Raw genomic sequence first — 16,655 nt, forward strand, 5'->3', positions numbered from 1 at the left:
TATTTATAACGGAAGTACATTATAGTTGAAAAATTATGACATACTCAACTTGATTGAATGATCTTGTGATGGGTTGCATTTTCAATCTGATAATTTGTTTAGTTCCCCAACGCAAACTGCAAATAAAGGTTCCATTACATTTGAACCCACGTACATTTGAACCCATGACAATTGCACCTGTATGCTATTGCACCTATGGAATTTTTTGTGTTTCACGGATAGTTAAATCCATACTAACCCTAACCCATGGGTTTTAGCACCCGCATATAGATTGAACCCGTGGATATACGCATGGGTTCAAATGTACATGGGTTCAAATGTACGGTCACCGCAAATAAATGCATACCGGTAAGCGTAATTGGGTTCAGGCGATCAAACTACACACTAAGATGGAGGGCAAACACGGCCAGAGTTCATCTTCCGAAGATAAATATCGTCACGCTAATAACCGAATTGCGTAAGTCATTTTAAGCAGTTCTGAGAAAAACGTAAAAAACTTCCTAATGATATTGCTAGTCCATTGAGAGTCAATAATTTGCCATAGTTCAATTTTTTGATCGTAGCCGGATTTAAGTTAATTTGTATGATGCAGTCATGTGACGTCATAATGGCGCACTGTGACTTAGGCAAAATGTGTCTATGACTATTTCCTAATAAAAATATTCATTGTTAATCACTATTGTAGTTTATGTTTCTTAAAGCGATTTGCATCTTTATGCATGATATGCTCACGAAATGAAGGCCTTTCAATAAAACAGGTAAACGTTGAGCATATGTATTTTATTTCTGTCACGACGAGAGCACTAATTAATGAAGCAATCCTTCACGTAGAATATTCTTCATTTAATTGTTTTTAGTCTTAACGTAACAATTGATAAATAAAACTTTGTATCAGGCATAAATTCGAGACAAGTTGATTATCAGTGAGATTTATTAATACAAACTAACTGTTTGGTTCCGTTCAATGTCAAGACATGAATGCAAATATTTGCTTTCATTGTAAATATATATGACAGAATAGGAAATGAGTAAATAATATCATATCAAGTAAATACCAAACGAATATTTGTGATTATATATATATATATATATATGTGTGTTTGCATATTTTGACGTTGAGGTTCATCAGGTAGTTTTGTAACAACGTATTGATGCATTGTTTTTGTTATAGAATGTCTTTCAGGTTTCGGGAAGTTCAACGGCGGCATCCCACCTCGAAAGAAGTGGGCGGTGATGATAGTTGAAAAAGTTAAATTATAGTTGCAAGTTTCGTGTTCAGTTGTGGCCCCCTCAATTCAAATTAGTTGCTTTCAATCAAGCGAAACACATGCATAGCTAACCCCAGTCAATTCTGACTACCGACAGCATATATATATATATCTCGCTTTCTATGTAGCTAGCATACATAAGTGGAAATGGATCATAAGTGTACATTCTCACATGTTTATTTTTGTGGCACTATCGTCTCAAACTTTTGGTGTACATCTCCGGCGCTTTGTAGTACAAGAAGAGAGCAATGCTCGACTATATTGAAATGAATGCAAGTTCTTACCTGGAGCTGAATAACTAGTTTGCGGAAAACATCAACGCACAAACATGACAGAATAAGGCGTTCCCGTATTTTATATAAAAAAAAGTGTTTGTTGAAATATTGGGTCGTATAGGACTCGTAACCATCTAATATAGAGCAAAAGCATTTTTGATCAATGGGTCAAAAATCATATTTTTAATGTGGAAAAGAAGACGGTAGGTAACTAATATTCAATCAATGAGATACCAGCTGTTGTATTTTTTCTGTGAGTGGTATCATCCTTGAATGGTATTGAGTAGTTTTGAGCTTTACACACGCAACACTTACGTCGTCTCAAATTTACGAAATTTACGTGCAAAACACGGGTTCACATACATATAAATTACCGAAAAACGTTCATAATACCATGGCAAATATTATCAATATTATCCGCTTTTAGAGCATTATATTTTTTTATGCGAGTCTTTCAAATTTTGTTTTTCAATCGTCACTACACGCGAAAAAAAATAATAAACTGCAAAATAGCACATGTAGTACCTCTCGTACACCCCGGCTATTTTCTACGGTCTCCTCTGGTTCATCAATGAGAATTCTCATCGGGTCCATGCGCCTCCGAAATCGAATCATTGTAGCGCATGGGTCAGCAACCCTTTGTCGCTTGCGGGCCCAAATTAGGGGTTGTGGGCAGTGGTGGGATTCAAATTTTTTGTCAGCTGGTTTCATCACAAAAGTCATATTTTTCAGCCGGTTCTGTTACAAACAAAACATTGACAGTAACCAGTTAAGCTAACCGGTTCGCTGATCTCATAAAATTTCATGAGAGGGTTCTATAGAAGCGGTGCGAACCGGCTGAATCATATATATTTAAAGAGTTAAAAACCGAACGGATGGCCGATGAATCACAATGTTTTTTTACACAGATCATAAATTGAAATTTTACATTTTAAACAGCGCGCGAAGACTGTGACAACTAGTGAACTCAAAATTACAAATGTCATTTAATGTGACACTTGTTGTTGCATCACGATTGATAGCTTTTCAATATCTGGCTGCACACTGTATGGGCATCCGAGTTCTCAGCTTGTTCATTGTAATGTTCAATTTCGAAAATAATTTAAACATTTCTTCTATTTTCCGAGTCACGGTTCTAGCAGAAAGGCTCATATTGGAGAATAAATTTTCTTCTTCATGGCATACAATACCGACTACGGTCATCAACGATTTTGAAATGCTTCTATTCATAATGACGTATAGTGTTCTATACCTCTTGGCCCAAGTGTTCTGCGCCCTTAAACACTCTACATTCAGCTTCAACTTTTTTGCGTTTTTCTTTTTTGCCATTTGTCAATTTATATTTAAACTGCAGGCTCTTGATACTAGTATCTGTTCAAATTGTTAGGCTATAATATAATTTAGACTACATGTGTCTCACAATAAATTCTGATACGTGGAAAGAATATAATCGACTCCTCAAACGTAGATTATAAAATTAATTCTTCTTCAAAACCGCAGTTTTGTCGCTATATTTCAGTGAAGCGTCGCTGGCCGGATCTGACCCGCGGGCTGTAGGTTGCCGACCCCTGTTGTAGCGAGACAAGATGTGAGAAGTGAGATCCGTGATTTTGTTATGTCCTAAAAGTTGTAACAGACATGTTGCCATTAAGTGCATACCGTGTGCTATATTTCACCCATTCTTGGATTAAACTAATTCTCTTTGCTTGAACTAAGGCTGGGTTCATTACCAATTTCAAGACTGAGAAGTTAGTATGTTCTTTGCATTAATTTGTCACTTGGCGGGCGCACCAAAAAACAAACATAATGTGTCGCTTTGTGATCCGCGAGCCGAGAGTTTGTCATACCTACGCTGCAGTAGGTGATTGACGTCTGTGCTTGTACGCTTCATACCGTTGACTTAGCACTGCGTCTTGAAGATGTCATTTGCAAAGCTGCCTTGGTTTTGTAAAATAAGGTATGTATTATTTTGGAATGAGCGAAGCCCTTGAATTATAGTGCATCTGTTGTAATAATCTGTTGAACTAGGCCTAGTTGTAAATAACCCCAAAACTTACTAAAAAGTCCAAACATCTACCGACAGTCAGTCACTGTGGCCGAGCGAGAGCTGATAAAATTAGATATGTAACAGACTATATATATTATGCTGACTGGTTTCTACGCTAAAACCAATTATTTGAAGGTCAAGCTAGTCTATTAGGCTACGAGACAAAGTCTTGAAGACCAGTTTCGTAGCGACCATGAGATGAATAAGTAAAATATAGGGGTTTTGTATGAAAATGTACGCGTGTCAGCTCGACTCCCGATAATATTCGTTTAAATCTACAATGCAAAGCCTGCTTTCAAAACGATTCTTTTAACAACATGCAGCTGCTGTAATTAATTTTCAGTTAGCACAGACCTGGCAATGGAAGATAATTTTGTATGAAAAATACCTCTTAATTTGATGCAATTTTATTGCAATGAAAATGTGGGTGCTTGAATTAGTAATGAATGAGTGAGAATAATTTTGAAGACATTTGTACGTTTACGTATAGTTACTTATGACAGGTTGAGGTTCCAAAAAACATGCCACAAGGTATGATGCAGGCCAAACCGACGAATGAGTCACATACATGCTATATTTGAAATGACTTAAAATGGTACTTTACAACAGACTTTTGTGTGTGTACTTTTGTTTTAAATGACGTTGAATAAAACCTAAAACAATGTACGACTGTCATTAGATATTTTCGGACTAAAATATCATTTATAGTTCAATTTTAGTATGGCCAGGATTTTGGTAGGATGCAGACAATCGTTTGCAATCTGTTGGGTATAGCTTCAACAGCTCCCATCCACCACCGATTTCTTCAAGTTCGTTTGTTGCAGCGGCGACCTGTTCCGGTTGAGATTCAGGCGACGGCACAAAAACAGTTACGACTCTTTTACCTGCAACGAAAGTATGTCTGATTCGTGTAAGTTGATAAATTATCTATATTGTGAAATTTTATTCATAGGGTGTTATTTTGTTTGTTAGTTTATTCATCCAAGTTAATATATACACATAACATACCTGTATGGCCACAACATGTAAGCTTCATTGCGTAGTTTTTGTAGTCAGATACCATCACAAAGTCTGAGCTTTCTCTGTCATCTTGGTATAAGGTGGGAAAGAAATATGTCAGAATTGAAGGAAATGAATGTAAAAAAGCAAAGAAGTCTGAAACACAAAATACAAAAATATGCTGGCAAACGTGTGAACGCAGTCCGAAATTTCAGTTGGCATCAAAGCGTTTAAATTAATTTCAATTTTGATATGTGATATGTCGGGAGGCAAAGTCAGTTAGGGGTTCAAACAATATATATTACAATCAGACCCAGTTAAAATCTTGATCTCTGCTATTGGGCCGAGGCCCCAAAACAACCCCCTTTGCTTTATTACACTTCAAGTCCAAGATATCGTATTGTAGTATAATATGTATTGTGTTATATATGGCTACAAGCCTAATCACAATACAATTATTACGCACATTTTCGATAAAAGAAAAACTGAATCAAGTGGAATAGGCCGATAAAATAGAGCTCTTGTTTACAAGGTGCAACTAAATCCTATTATGTACACGCTGTTTAATTAAATCTCTAATCATATAAAAAATAGCATCCAGACTCGACAAAAATTCAAAAAAACTTACTGCCACCCTGTTTCTCCGTAAATCTAGAATTTCCAACTTTCTTGTATTCCTTGTGATCTTCGCTATGGGAGTGTTCATCTCTGAAACAAAGATGCAACATAATTTAAGAAGTTGAGCGCACAAACAGAAGAAGCGAGCCAGTGTTATAAGAAAGAGAAAAGAACTTTTCAAAGTGCAAAAGATGAAGGAAAATAAAAAGAGACTAATAAAATTAAATTCGGTTTAATTTTATTTTTCGTTTTGAATGCTCAGACAAATCAAGTATGCTGCTCAAATGTATTGCTGTTATAAAATTCCAGGTTTTTCAATTTATATATAATAGGTTTTTAGTGATATTCAATTTAAACCAAAAAGGTAATAAAGGCGAAAGTTTAAGAGAATGATGAACTGAGACAATACAAAAAACGATTGTATATATACCCAAATTTGGTGTGTTCTATTGCGACTTTTCCGCCGTCACTTGTTCCTCCAATATCTTTGTATGCAGTACAGCCACTAATTTCATGGGACTTTCCAGCGGTGTACCAGGTACCTAGAAGCTGATATGCGGTATTAATAATATTAATTACAAGTCAAAGCGCGAATTAGAGAATTTAATCCTAACTGAACAACTTTACAAACCTTTTCAAATTGAAATCCTTTGGTAACATCTGGTAGAGTACATTTTGAGTGTCCATGGTTTTCACTTTCAACAACCACATCGTGAATGTCATAATTAACATTTGGTAGGTTTTTGCATTCAGTAGGATATAATTTCACCAGTTCCCAGTCATGTCCGATTTCTTCTAGACGATTAGTTGCTGCTGCAACTTGTTCGGGGAATGATTCTGGATTCGGTGAAAAAATATCTACAACCTTTTCGCCTTGAAATAGAAAAAATATCCAGATCAGTCTTGATCTACATGTATATTATATTTTTAAAATATTTGTCTTTTACCTCGACACAAAAATTGAGACTCCTTATTTTTATTAATACTTTTATACTTATATTATATTGTTCAATTGTATAGGGCAAACATACATTCTACCGATATTCAACTACTCGATTTTGATACTTAATATGTCGTATTTGAAATTGCGTCAAAATTTTTCCACCAATAAAACTGTAATACGAATTAAATTCTATAAGATTATTACTGGTGATGAAGGGATTGGCAAAATGAAATCGATTTGCCTAAAAACTGAATTTGGTGGTACACAAATCTATTGAGATATATATAATTAGAGTTTCTACAATTCCAACAGGCTCCAAACAACTAAAATAATATGATCAATTTCTAAACTCACCACTGTGATGATCGCATATCAGTTGCAATAAATAGTTTTCGTAGTCAGAAAATAAAACAACTTCTACAACATTTCCTGAAAAAAAAACTATCAAATTTACTAGGATGAAAATTATTCTGATTGATTGGTAGTCCATTGCCCAGCCTGACGCATGAAGGATTATGGATACAATATAAACGAAACGCAAGTAACAACGTATTAGCATGATTCCCTCCTTAAAACATGTTTTGTAACCCAAGCGCTGCCACATGAAATCAGACATTTGAATAATAGAGGATATTTGCATGAATGCATGATGCAAAAAATACATGAATGTTATATTTTTTCCGACACGAAAGTGTGCTTAACGACATTTTTTTATTTTTTTCATTTCCACACAAGTTTCGGTAAACTGCATTCATGTGATACAGTGAGAATTTGCAATTTTGAATGCAAGCTAATTGATTTATATATATAAATTATTATTTCAAATATTATTTTCATAATATCTTACCCAAATGTGACGTCTTTACAAATCTTGAAGGTCCAACTTTCTTTAAATCATAATGTGTCAACGTGTTTTGAGTTTCATCACTGCATAATGATAAAATTCATAAATAAATTGTTAGGTTACGTTAACACGGTGTCCAGGAAAGGCATAAATAAATACAGGACGATTCAGATGACTAGCGACCAAAACATGTAAACGAAATACGGGATTTAAAACGCTACCAAAAAAGTGAGTGAACATATCGGAAAGAATGAAATCTTTACTTTATATTGAAATAGTCCGAATCAACTTTTCCAGGACTGACTCCTCTAATGGCAGTACAACCTTTGAGTTGTGTAGATTGTCCAACCATGTACCATCTTCCCTTGAGCTGTTTTAAAAATAAATACATTTTTTAAAAGTAAATAAATTTTATCATGCTGCGACCCGGCTCATTTATCCTAATCGGCATAGATTCGAGCCTGATCTTAATATAAAAAAATGCTGTTCAAAATTATCTGATGTCTGTCAATCAGGTACAGCTAATTCGAAATGCTTCAAAAATAAAATCCGAGTTGTGGAGGTATGTTGGAGCAGTGATTTTCAACCGGTGTTCCGCGGGGACCTCCAGGTGTTCCGCGAAAAATTGCTTTTTCGAAGTATTATGACGTCTTTCGAATAATATAAATAGAGTCGATTTGAAAACGGCGAGTCAGAGTTTTAAAAAGTCGGTATAAAAAACTTGTAACCAGATAAGAAATGACAGGCCATATTCCCTTTTAATAGACTTTATCTCGACGAGTATTTTTAGTGACCCATTCCATTCTTGACCAAATAATGTTTCGAAAATGTGAACATTATACTCGACCATGAATGGAGTCATCATCGGAGTTGATTACATTCGTTGCATTTTGAAGCTTTTCTTGCAGTAATAATTAGGGTGTGGCATCATCAAAATCGTCAAGTGAAGTGTTAAATTTGCAAATTCCGTAAATAAAATTGTGAATTTGTAGGTAACGATTTTAGCTATGATAATGGTCGCGGTATTGTTTTGTTGGGAAAGAAAACGTTAAAACTCGAGGTGGTTAATTCTAATCAGCATGTAAGATATCGTTAAAGAAGTGCTCTTTATCGTCATCTCGCCTAATGACCACGTAGAAATGTCTTTATTTCAGCTTTTAAATCAACATTCAGGATTCACGCAATCACAGATTTATCTAATCACAGTATCTAATTGATTTATTCCGGAAATAACACTGACACCAATGTGGTGCATAAGAAACTCAATTATTGTCTTAATAAATGTGTGCATCCCGTTGTCGATAATGATAATATTATTCGCTAAACTGGGACGTTTAATTTGCAAACGGCGATAAGTTAGATCTAAGCCAGCGCAAAAGATAAAAATCAGAATAAAATTAAGTTGGAATTTAAAAGCGCTCCATTAATGTCATTAACATCTGTGTCCGATGTGAACGCATATAGTTCTACCAAAATATGAAACTTCGATCTCCGCCGATCGACAAGAATTAATACTTGCGCACAAGAACAGTGGCGGTAATATGATAACGTTCAGGGGGCAAAAAAAGTAGCGATTATGACGAAATTAAACAGTAAAAATCGCTTTGCTGCCAATTTTCAATGTTTCTATTAATTTCCAAATCGACCTCCGACCTTCTGGACTCCTGTTGCGTATAAAAAAAACGCGAGAAATTGAGAGACGTTGAGAAAGAGCTGCGTGTTTGTCTCTCCTCAATTACAGAATAAAATATTTGAAACTATTCGAAACAGACCCAAATATCACACTAAAATACTATTTCTGTTTCTAGCTACCGTAATCATAGTATTCATGAGCAAACTTGCAAAAACATATATTTGTGCCGTACTTTAGCTCTCGTAGCTCTGAATCGGAATGTGTCACGTCTTTTCCTGAAGTTGACAAGCTATATTACTGATTTCGTTATTTTATTTTCATGCCGAAATGATCGACGTCAGTTAATTGCATAATATAGTTTATTTCCAAAAATTCCGTTTGGTGTTCCGCCACAATTTCAGATTAAAAAAAGTGTTCCTCGGTACAAAAAAGGTTGAAAATCAATGTGTTGGAGGTTCAGTCTCTAAAAATATGCTTATACCACTGGTATAAGGACTCATTAGTGTTTTAGACTCGGGTTTACCTGTTATCAAGACCATTATGAATACGAACCTGGTGTGAAATATACTGCTCCGACACTTCAGGCAATTCACAACTGTTTTTCGAATACGGTATTTTTTTGCAATCAGTGGGATAAAGTTTCACTAGTTCCCAACCCTCACCGACATCTTCTAGAGCGTTGGTAGCCGCAGCGACTTGTTCGGGATGAGATTCCGGATTGGGTACAAGAACTTCAATGACCTTTTTTCCTGAATATGCATAGTATTTGAATTCAATGTTGAAATTTTTAAGTTACTAGTTTTAATAAAGACGCATCGCGCATTTGTGATTGAAAAGTTAATAATATTGTAGCAAACGTTTTCATTCCCCACTACTAAAACTAAAAATGTTGGAACGGTAGGACACTGGCCTTCCTGCATTTATTGCACCGTCCTACCTTTATTATAGCTATAAAGGCAAACTCAAGAAGGTTTTTAAAATTCTCTGTAAATATATTATGAAACATATAACATTGTCATCGTCAAAATTGTTTGCCATTGAGTGAGCAGAATACTTCAATATGTTGAATACATAATAACAAACGTGAAATTTACCTGTTTTAGCGTCACAGAACAATTTCATTATGTATTGCTTAGAATCAGAAACGATTACGAATTCCGGAGAAAATTCTTTATCTGCCAAATAAATAAAAAATGTTTTATAATCAATCTTAAGAAAATTGAAAATAGTAGTTAAATTTAGGATAAAATGATTTTGACTATACTAGAGGTGGACGAAATTTTTTTTATAAAGTGCATTATATGTAGCAAAGTACGAATTATATCATGTACATAAAAACAAACATATCATCGCTTCAAATATTTTAACTTTCTAATTCAAATCATTGGAATACCAAAATGTATGTTGACCACAAGTCCTACCTTTGCTAGATTTTACTGCAAATCTGGATTTGCCAACCTTTTTGTACTCGTATTGGAGAATCTCAGTTTTGTGCGAAGCATCACTAAATAATTTAAAAAAATGAAATATGCATTTTGGGGTAGATTGTATTTTGTCCAATATGACCAACCCCGTGATATTGTTGACCTTACATCAAAGTCACAAATCGATGTAAATGTTGGCATTCGTTATTTTCAGACGTCTAGCTGGTACCTGACATCTTTTGGCGAGAAACAAATTACTTATATTACCGTGAGTTCTCATATTTTTTATTGATCCAAATTACCGTGAATACATGCTTATATATCAATTTGTCTTTTATATCAGCTATTTAATTAAGTCTTTAATGCAAATATATATTGATTTATTTTGAAAAATAAGTTGTCAAAAGACGGACTCTCTGCATTATTGATCAAATATACAAATTGCATCTCACGCAAAATTGTGCAATTCGATATTCACAGTGCCAGTTGTGGTAGTTTGTGCGTGAAATTGACTGTCGACTCTGCATCTAGAACCTTCAGTATACGACACTCCGACTGTGTACCATTTCCCTTCAATCTGTAATTTTGAGTTGGAGTTCGTGAAAAATAAACGTAAAATATTTCATTTGGAAATAATACATTTAACATTGAGTTTGTGCACCGCAAATTAACATGATCAAGAACACTAAGGACTAAATTATTGTATTATATTTGAATATATTCCCCACTGTTTTTTTAAAAAAAAATAGTTTGTCGTATTATATACATTCCATTAAGTATAGTATTGCATATAATACCTGTTATTATTCATTGTCCATATTCAATTCATATGTACGGAAAAAAAATTACAGTACATTACATTCAAAGCGTCCCAATTGTTCAGAATGAGGGCAACTTGTTATATAAAACAGGGATAATCAACTATTTTCACTAGAGGTCCGTACACAAAATATTTATTAAATATCACGGTGATCCGGTGATTCCACAAATACATTTTAACTATGCAAACAAAATTTCAAATGTATCGTTTGATAAAATACAAGAGCAATGCTCAATATCGCGCTTCGGTGTCAATATAACAAGGTTTCAGTTGTTCAGCTGAGCGCCGACTTTGCTTGAAAGATGTGAAACATTTGCCACAATAGCACACGTAAATAAATATTTTAAAATCTATATTTGGAATATATTAGTTGCTGAGAGAAGCGATTTTTCTCCAAGTAATATTAAGAAAACCCACAACGTCCACGAGAATTTCATCAAAACGATTTTTTTTAGTTGTTCACCGAAAAATGCATTACATCACGATTGTGAAATAAAAAGAAAACGGTGCATTCAAAGTCAAGAAGCAACTGCGGTCCAAATTTAATACTCGAACGGTCCGGATTCGGACCGCCAGTTGAGTAGCCCTGATGTAGAAAACTAAATGTTTAATAGTCGAATAAGATTATAATATTATTCCATAATGCATAATATTGTTGATTTGCATGATTTCCACCGACACAAATTCATTAAAAGTTGGGCTTACTTTGTCAAAATTTAAATCTTCCTTCACATGAGGTAGCGCACAATTTGTGCTTCCATAAACTACGCTGGGAACAGAAGCTATACACAACAAAACTGCTAATTTTGCCATAGAATCCATCTTCGTTCAATGACCTCCACACTAAAATAGAGGTTTATCGGACAGCAATATTTAACTCTTGCACTGACACAGGTATTGCGGAAATGTGCTCACTGACTGACCCGTATCTACGTGTGGCAAAGTCGAATATCTCTTTTTCAGACGTGCACGTTTGAAATTAATGATCAAATTTACGTTTTATTTGATGTTAAATAACATTTGTACTATTAAGAATTACGTGAACATAAGCATTTTTCTGCGTATGCATCAGAGAGTATTAACGCTTCGGTGTTGCAGTTACACCGAGTGTCATGTATCGGAGTAATGCTTTAATTTACACAAATAAAATAAAAATTTCGTAGTATATGGCATATTTAAAATCAATCATTTTATGCAAAGGAAGCAGTCGATCATGATCATAAATCATCCTGCAAATAAATGGCATGGGTACCCAGACGAAAACGATAGGTTTCGTAATGAAAGATACATATACACGTGATATTTTATAACAATTAATGTCGCAATTAATTGGATTGATCATCTTTTCATGCACCAACATCTTGATTACACCGGTTTTAAATGATCGATAGTTTGAAAATCAGTACCTGGGCTTGTTTGGATGATTTCGAAGTGCCGAGGTTGTTATGGGTACCTTCAATCTTGCGGACACCAATATTTGACCACAATTTTAAAGAGTTTGGTATTTTTGATGTAGCATAACCTATTTTTGGCACAATCACAAATATACATTAGCTATCACATAGTGAAAGCCTGTTACGATTACGATGGTAAAAGCCAAATTGACTGTTTACCATATCGAAAACAAATATTGCAAATACTTATTTAACAATGCTACATTTTACAGAGTACAAGTCGAATAGTGTTCATTCGGTCATCTTCAATATCGTTAACGGCCAATCAAGCTCAACAGTTACTCAATTTCAATATTAAACTCTTACTAGCGCGAGATAGCATTCGAACATGAATGCTTGGGCCACATTGTTGTCAGTGATAGGTTAGTTAATGGGTGGGCAGGGTTTTCAGAATGGCGAGCCATGTAAGTGTGACGTAATAATTTAGCTATCAATCTTTACGAATTAGGATGTAAATTATTAGAATTCATCCGGAAACGATAGACTATAGTCAGTGGTTCCCAAACTTTTTTGTATCATCGCCCCCTTACAACTTTTGTAATTTATACAACTTTTTCGCCCCGCAGCATTAAGAAAATTTTAAAGTCAGAAACGATAATTTTAATATTTGCGTAATATAATGCAATGTCGGGCACTATGCTTTAAGACAAAAAAGGCACACTCGAAAACATTTCACACGAAGAAAAACTATCAAATAATGTGTCGGCCAAAAATTGAAATAGGTGAAACATAAAATAATACCATATATTTGCGTAATAAAATTGCAGTGCGGGACACTCATTATTATATGCTATTCTTTTCTTTTCCACTCATTTTTAATTTCTGCCAGTCCGCGAGTACAATTTATTTAATTTTACCGGTCCGCCAGGGTAAAAAGGTTGGGTACCACTGCTTTAAACCAGGGGTGTGCAACCTTTAATACAGGAGGGCCAGATATAAATAACTGAGTAAAACCGCGGGCCGTACTTTTATTTAACATAGGCTTTCTAGTAGTAGCAAGCACGAAAATTTTGGTTAGTGATGTTATGACATGGGTTATCAGTGCCGAGATATAGGCGTGTCAATATCAGATCAGTACCCCGGTATCGGCGATAAAAGCCGTATCGGTATATCTCTAGTGTATGTATCCCCATTCAAAAATTCAAATTAAGAAATAGTGAGACACGACGCGGCAAACCCCATCAAGATTGTGTTGAACAATCAAGTATTTTAGACACAATGTTGAACATCCGCCTCTCATATTCAACCTTCGTTTTTAACTGTCTGGATTTTAACTTTAAAACCATCAAATAAATATCACGATATTGAATATTTTAACAGACGAATTTTTATTCCAGTGTGACACAACAAAACTCTAAAACGTCGATGGTGCCGTTATTCCATAAAAAAATACCAAGTCCCTTCGAGCCACGGAAATAGGTCCCACGGGCCGGGCCACTGGTCGTATGTTGCACCCCTCTAATTGAAAGCAAATACAGTAGGCGATGGATGCAAGGCCTATACGCCACACCATCTAGTCCAGTGGGAGCAATACAGATCACAATACCACTACGCTGTTTTTTGTGGTTGGTTGGCAGATTGTCTGTTTTAGATAGTCTTGGAGAATCTGCAATTTTCGATGCAGTACAACTGATTGTTTGGCACAATCACACATATAAGCTATCACAAAGTAAATGTCTACTTAAATGAGGGCAACATAATGGGAGATGAAAACCAAACTGGACAACGACCCGACTGTTGCAGTTGAATCACACTGAAAACAAATATATATATATACCGATGAGATAAGAAAATAATTATTTCACAATGCTACATTTAATAGAATACAATCCAAATGTTCTTCAACAACAAACGTGACTGGAAAAGCCGCCATTTCCCAAATCTTTCACAACCAATGAAGCTTAACGGTTTCGAATTTTCATATTAAAATTTTACCTGCGCGAGAGAATATTTTTTGTTTTGTTTGCTATCTCTTAAGAATTTATGCCACAACAAATAGGAGTAGTATAAATGAGACGATTTCCCGATTTTGATTGGTTCTTTCGCCCGAGAAGCCGCTGCACAATGTGTTCGTTCCATAGTTGGTCGGCGTAATAATTAGTTAACTAAATCGGGAACATAAACGCTTACAATCGTACTGTTGAGGCACCATTGAAAGTAGTACAAAAAAATCTGCAATTAGCTCAAAATAACTTTACTTCTTCTTATTTAAAATCTATGCTCTGGAGAAAAATAGAATACATCAAATGTGCATTGTTTGGTGAGTGTAGGCACATAGTGAAGTGTAATTACAAAGTGATTCGTGTAAAATAAAAGTGATAAACGCGCAAGCAGTAATCAACGCCATGGCTTCGTGCAGTTTGTATAGCAATTTATTATTAAATAGAAATTTCCGCCTTAACATTCATGGTTTTTTTTCTACGTTTTTCAAAGTTTCTGAGTTTTAAAATAATTACCATGTTGTCGCTATCTAAACAACGCTATTGAGTATAGATAGATTGTGGAAAAATTGAAAGCTTAGCGTCGTATTCAAAATTCCACTTAATAAAACTGCCGTCTTCTAATAAAAAAAAATGACCTGTAAAGAGATTTATCTTGTTTCCTGGTTTGTTAATCCGATGTATTTTTTATTCAAAGTGAATGAACATAGTTAATATAGTGTCATATAGTGTGAAATTTTCAATATATATATATATTTTAATCTACTTCGATATTTTAATAAGAAATACCGATATTCTACATTGAACTCACAGCTGTAAAATGAAAGTTATCAATCAATTCAATAAACAACCGCATCTAAATTATGGGAAGAACGACTTATTTTGTCGCAAAACATGCTCAAAAAGAAAACATAAGACAAGAGGAGATCCAAACAATGCAGCCAGAGAAAGGTAATTTTAGTTTTTTCTAATGAATTCTTAACAGGAGATTTGCTGCAATTTGATAATATTCCATTTTCATGATTTCAGGAATAGAGTTAAAACGTTGCGAAATGCGTTTACGCAGTTACAGCACACCCTACCATTCATTCCTCCAGATACAAAGCTTTCGAAGTTGGACATACTCATCCTTGCCACAACGTATATAAGACAACTTTCAAAAGAATTAGGGACTGACCGTTCTACCAAGCGATTAGGTGAACTATCGATCCAAATATACCTATTTCATGCAGAATAATTTCCATAAAACTAGAACGTCCTGTTTGTTATTCCGAATTTCTATTTCTGTCCTAATGTTTTATTTTTATGATGATAAAAATTTTAAAAGTGTAATGTATTCTGAAAATAGTCCTTTCCCCGCTTTATTTCGATTATGACTATGTAGTTTCGTTTTTGCTGATATTTTGGACAAGAACGTAAGAATTTTGTATTTTTTCCACCTATCTAAATTAATTCGGCAGATCAATTGGAAAAATCTTCGGCTCAGATTCGAGAAAGAAAAAGACTTCGTCAGGCCTTACTCCATCCCGTTAAGGTAATTTACAATAACCCACTAACTTATATTCTTTTCAAAAAATAAAGGTTTCATATGTGTTGTAATTGTACAGCTGCACGGCAAAACATATCAATAATTTAATTTTCGAAAGTACTTTCAGGTGTTTAATTCATTGGGCTAAGCACGGGGGCTTCCACAATAATATGCTGTTTTTTGATGTGACAATTACAAGTAAAACGCGAAGGAGTGTATAGCATCAAATAAGTACATGGATCTTACGCCATTTTTAACATTTCTCCATGGATAGGCGTTTTTGATACTATTTTAATGTACAATAAATATTGAAGCAATATATTCCTTTTGATTATCCTAAATCAGTAAATAAAATAACGTGTACAATAGCAATCGCAAATGGAATAAAAACCACTAATATTTACAATCCATAGTCAATGATGCAAATATGTTTTGATAGATCCGCGTATCTTTCAAAACGATCTTTGATTTTAACATTTTGTCCTGTCATCGCTACTCACTTGATCAAACAAAATTACAAAAACTTGCCCCAATGGTTCCAAGTCAGTCGTATTACTTTGAAGAATGACGAAAACCTATCACGAAAATGGAAATTGAATGATATGTTTTTCCACACATCCATTGATTAGAAACTACTCAGATGTTGCGATTAAAACTAGGAAACTTACATGGGCATTAAACTGTGACAAAACGGAAGCAACCATCAGAGACTTATAGTTGTGCCCGTCACCAGTGCGCGTGCGAGTAAGAGGCGTCACAGTCACGTTAGGGATTAATGTTTCGCGGTTCTATAGGCCTGTAAACGTTGCCTACTGTAGCTGGTGTAATGAGCCGTATAAATAAATAGTGCGGTTTTGAAATG

At 34.7% G+C, this 16,655-nt stretch overlaps 1 protein-coding gene across 2 annotated transcripts; it reads right to left on the minus strand.

Annotated features, from left to right (window-relative positions):
* Positions 1-3,666: 3,666 nt before the first annotated feature.
* LOC120329013 (uncharacterized) lies at positions 3,667-11,911 on the minus strand. 2 transcript variants are annotated; one of them, XM_039395618.2, is made up of 13 exons: positions 11,577-11,911; positions 10,504-10,628; positions 10,049-10,131; positions 9,722-9,802; positions 9,180-9,376; positions 7,258-7,364; positions 6,998-7,077; positions 6,505-6,579; positions 5,839-6,080; positions 5,638-5,756; positions 5,218-5,297; positions 4,599-4,745; positions 3,667-4,474 (listed from the first exon to the last, which is right to left on the minus strand). In XM_039395618.2, exons 1-13 carry the CDS (start codon positions 11,691-11,693, stop codon positions 4,293-4,295), a joined length of 1,635 nt encoding a protein of 544 aa, XP_039251552.2. In that variant the 5' UTR covers positions 11,694-11,911; the 3' UTR covers positions 3,667-4,292. The 2 variants fall into 2 exon arrangements, with proteins under 2 accessions (XP_039251552.2, XP_039251560.2); XM_039395626.2 differs by having other exon boundaries at positions 4,599-4,679; positions 11,577-11,906.
* Positions 11,912-16,655: the final 4,744 nt, after the last annotated feature.

The sequence above is a fragment of the Styela clava genome, chromosome 1 (assembly GCF_964204865.1).
Source record: "Styela clava chromosome 1, kaStyClav1.hap1.2, whole genome shotgun sequence".
Taxonomy (NCBI): domain Eukaryota; kingdom Metazoa; phylum Chordata; class Ascidiacea; order Stolidobranchia; family Styelidae; genus Styela; species Styela clava.

What these genes read in the sequence shown, in the direction of transcription:
- LOC120329013 (XM_039395618.2), bottom strand. Translation starts at nt 11,693, where the DNA reads ATGGATTCTATGGCAAAATTAGCAGTTTTGTTGTGTATAGCTTCTGTT. An exon ending in GTTCTGTGACGCTAAAACAG is followed by an intron (nt 9,377 to 9,721) that starts GTAAATTTCACG and finishes ATGCATATTCAG; the next exon opens with GAAAAAAGGTCATTGAAGTT. An exon ending in TACATGTTGTGGCCATACAG is followed by an intron (nt 4,475 to 4,598) that starts GTATGTTATGTG and finishes CTTTCGTTGCAG; the next exon opens with GTAAAAGAGTCGTAACTGTT.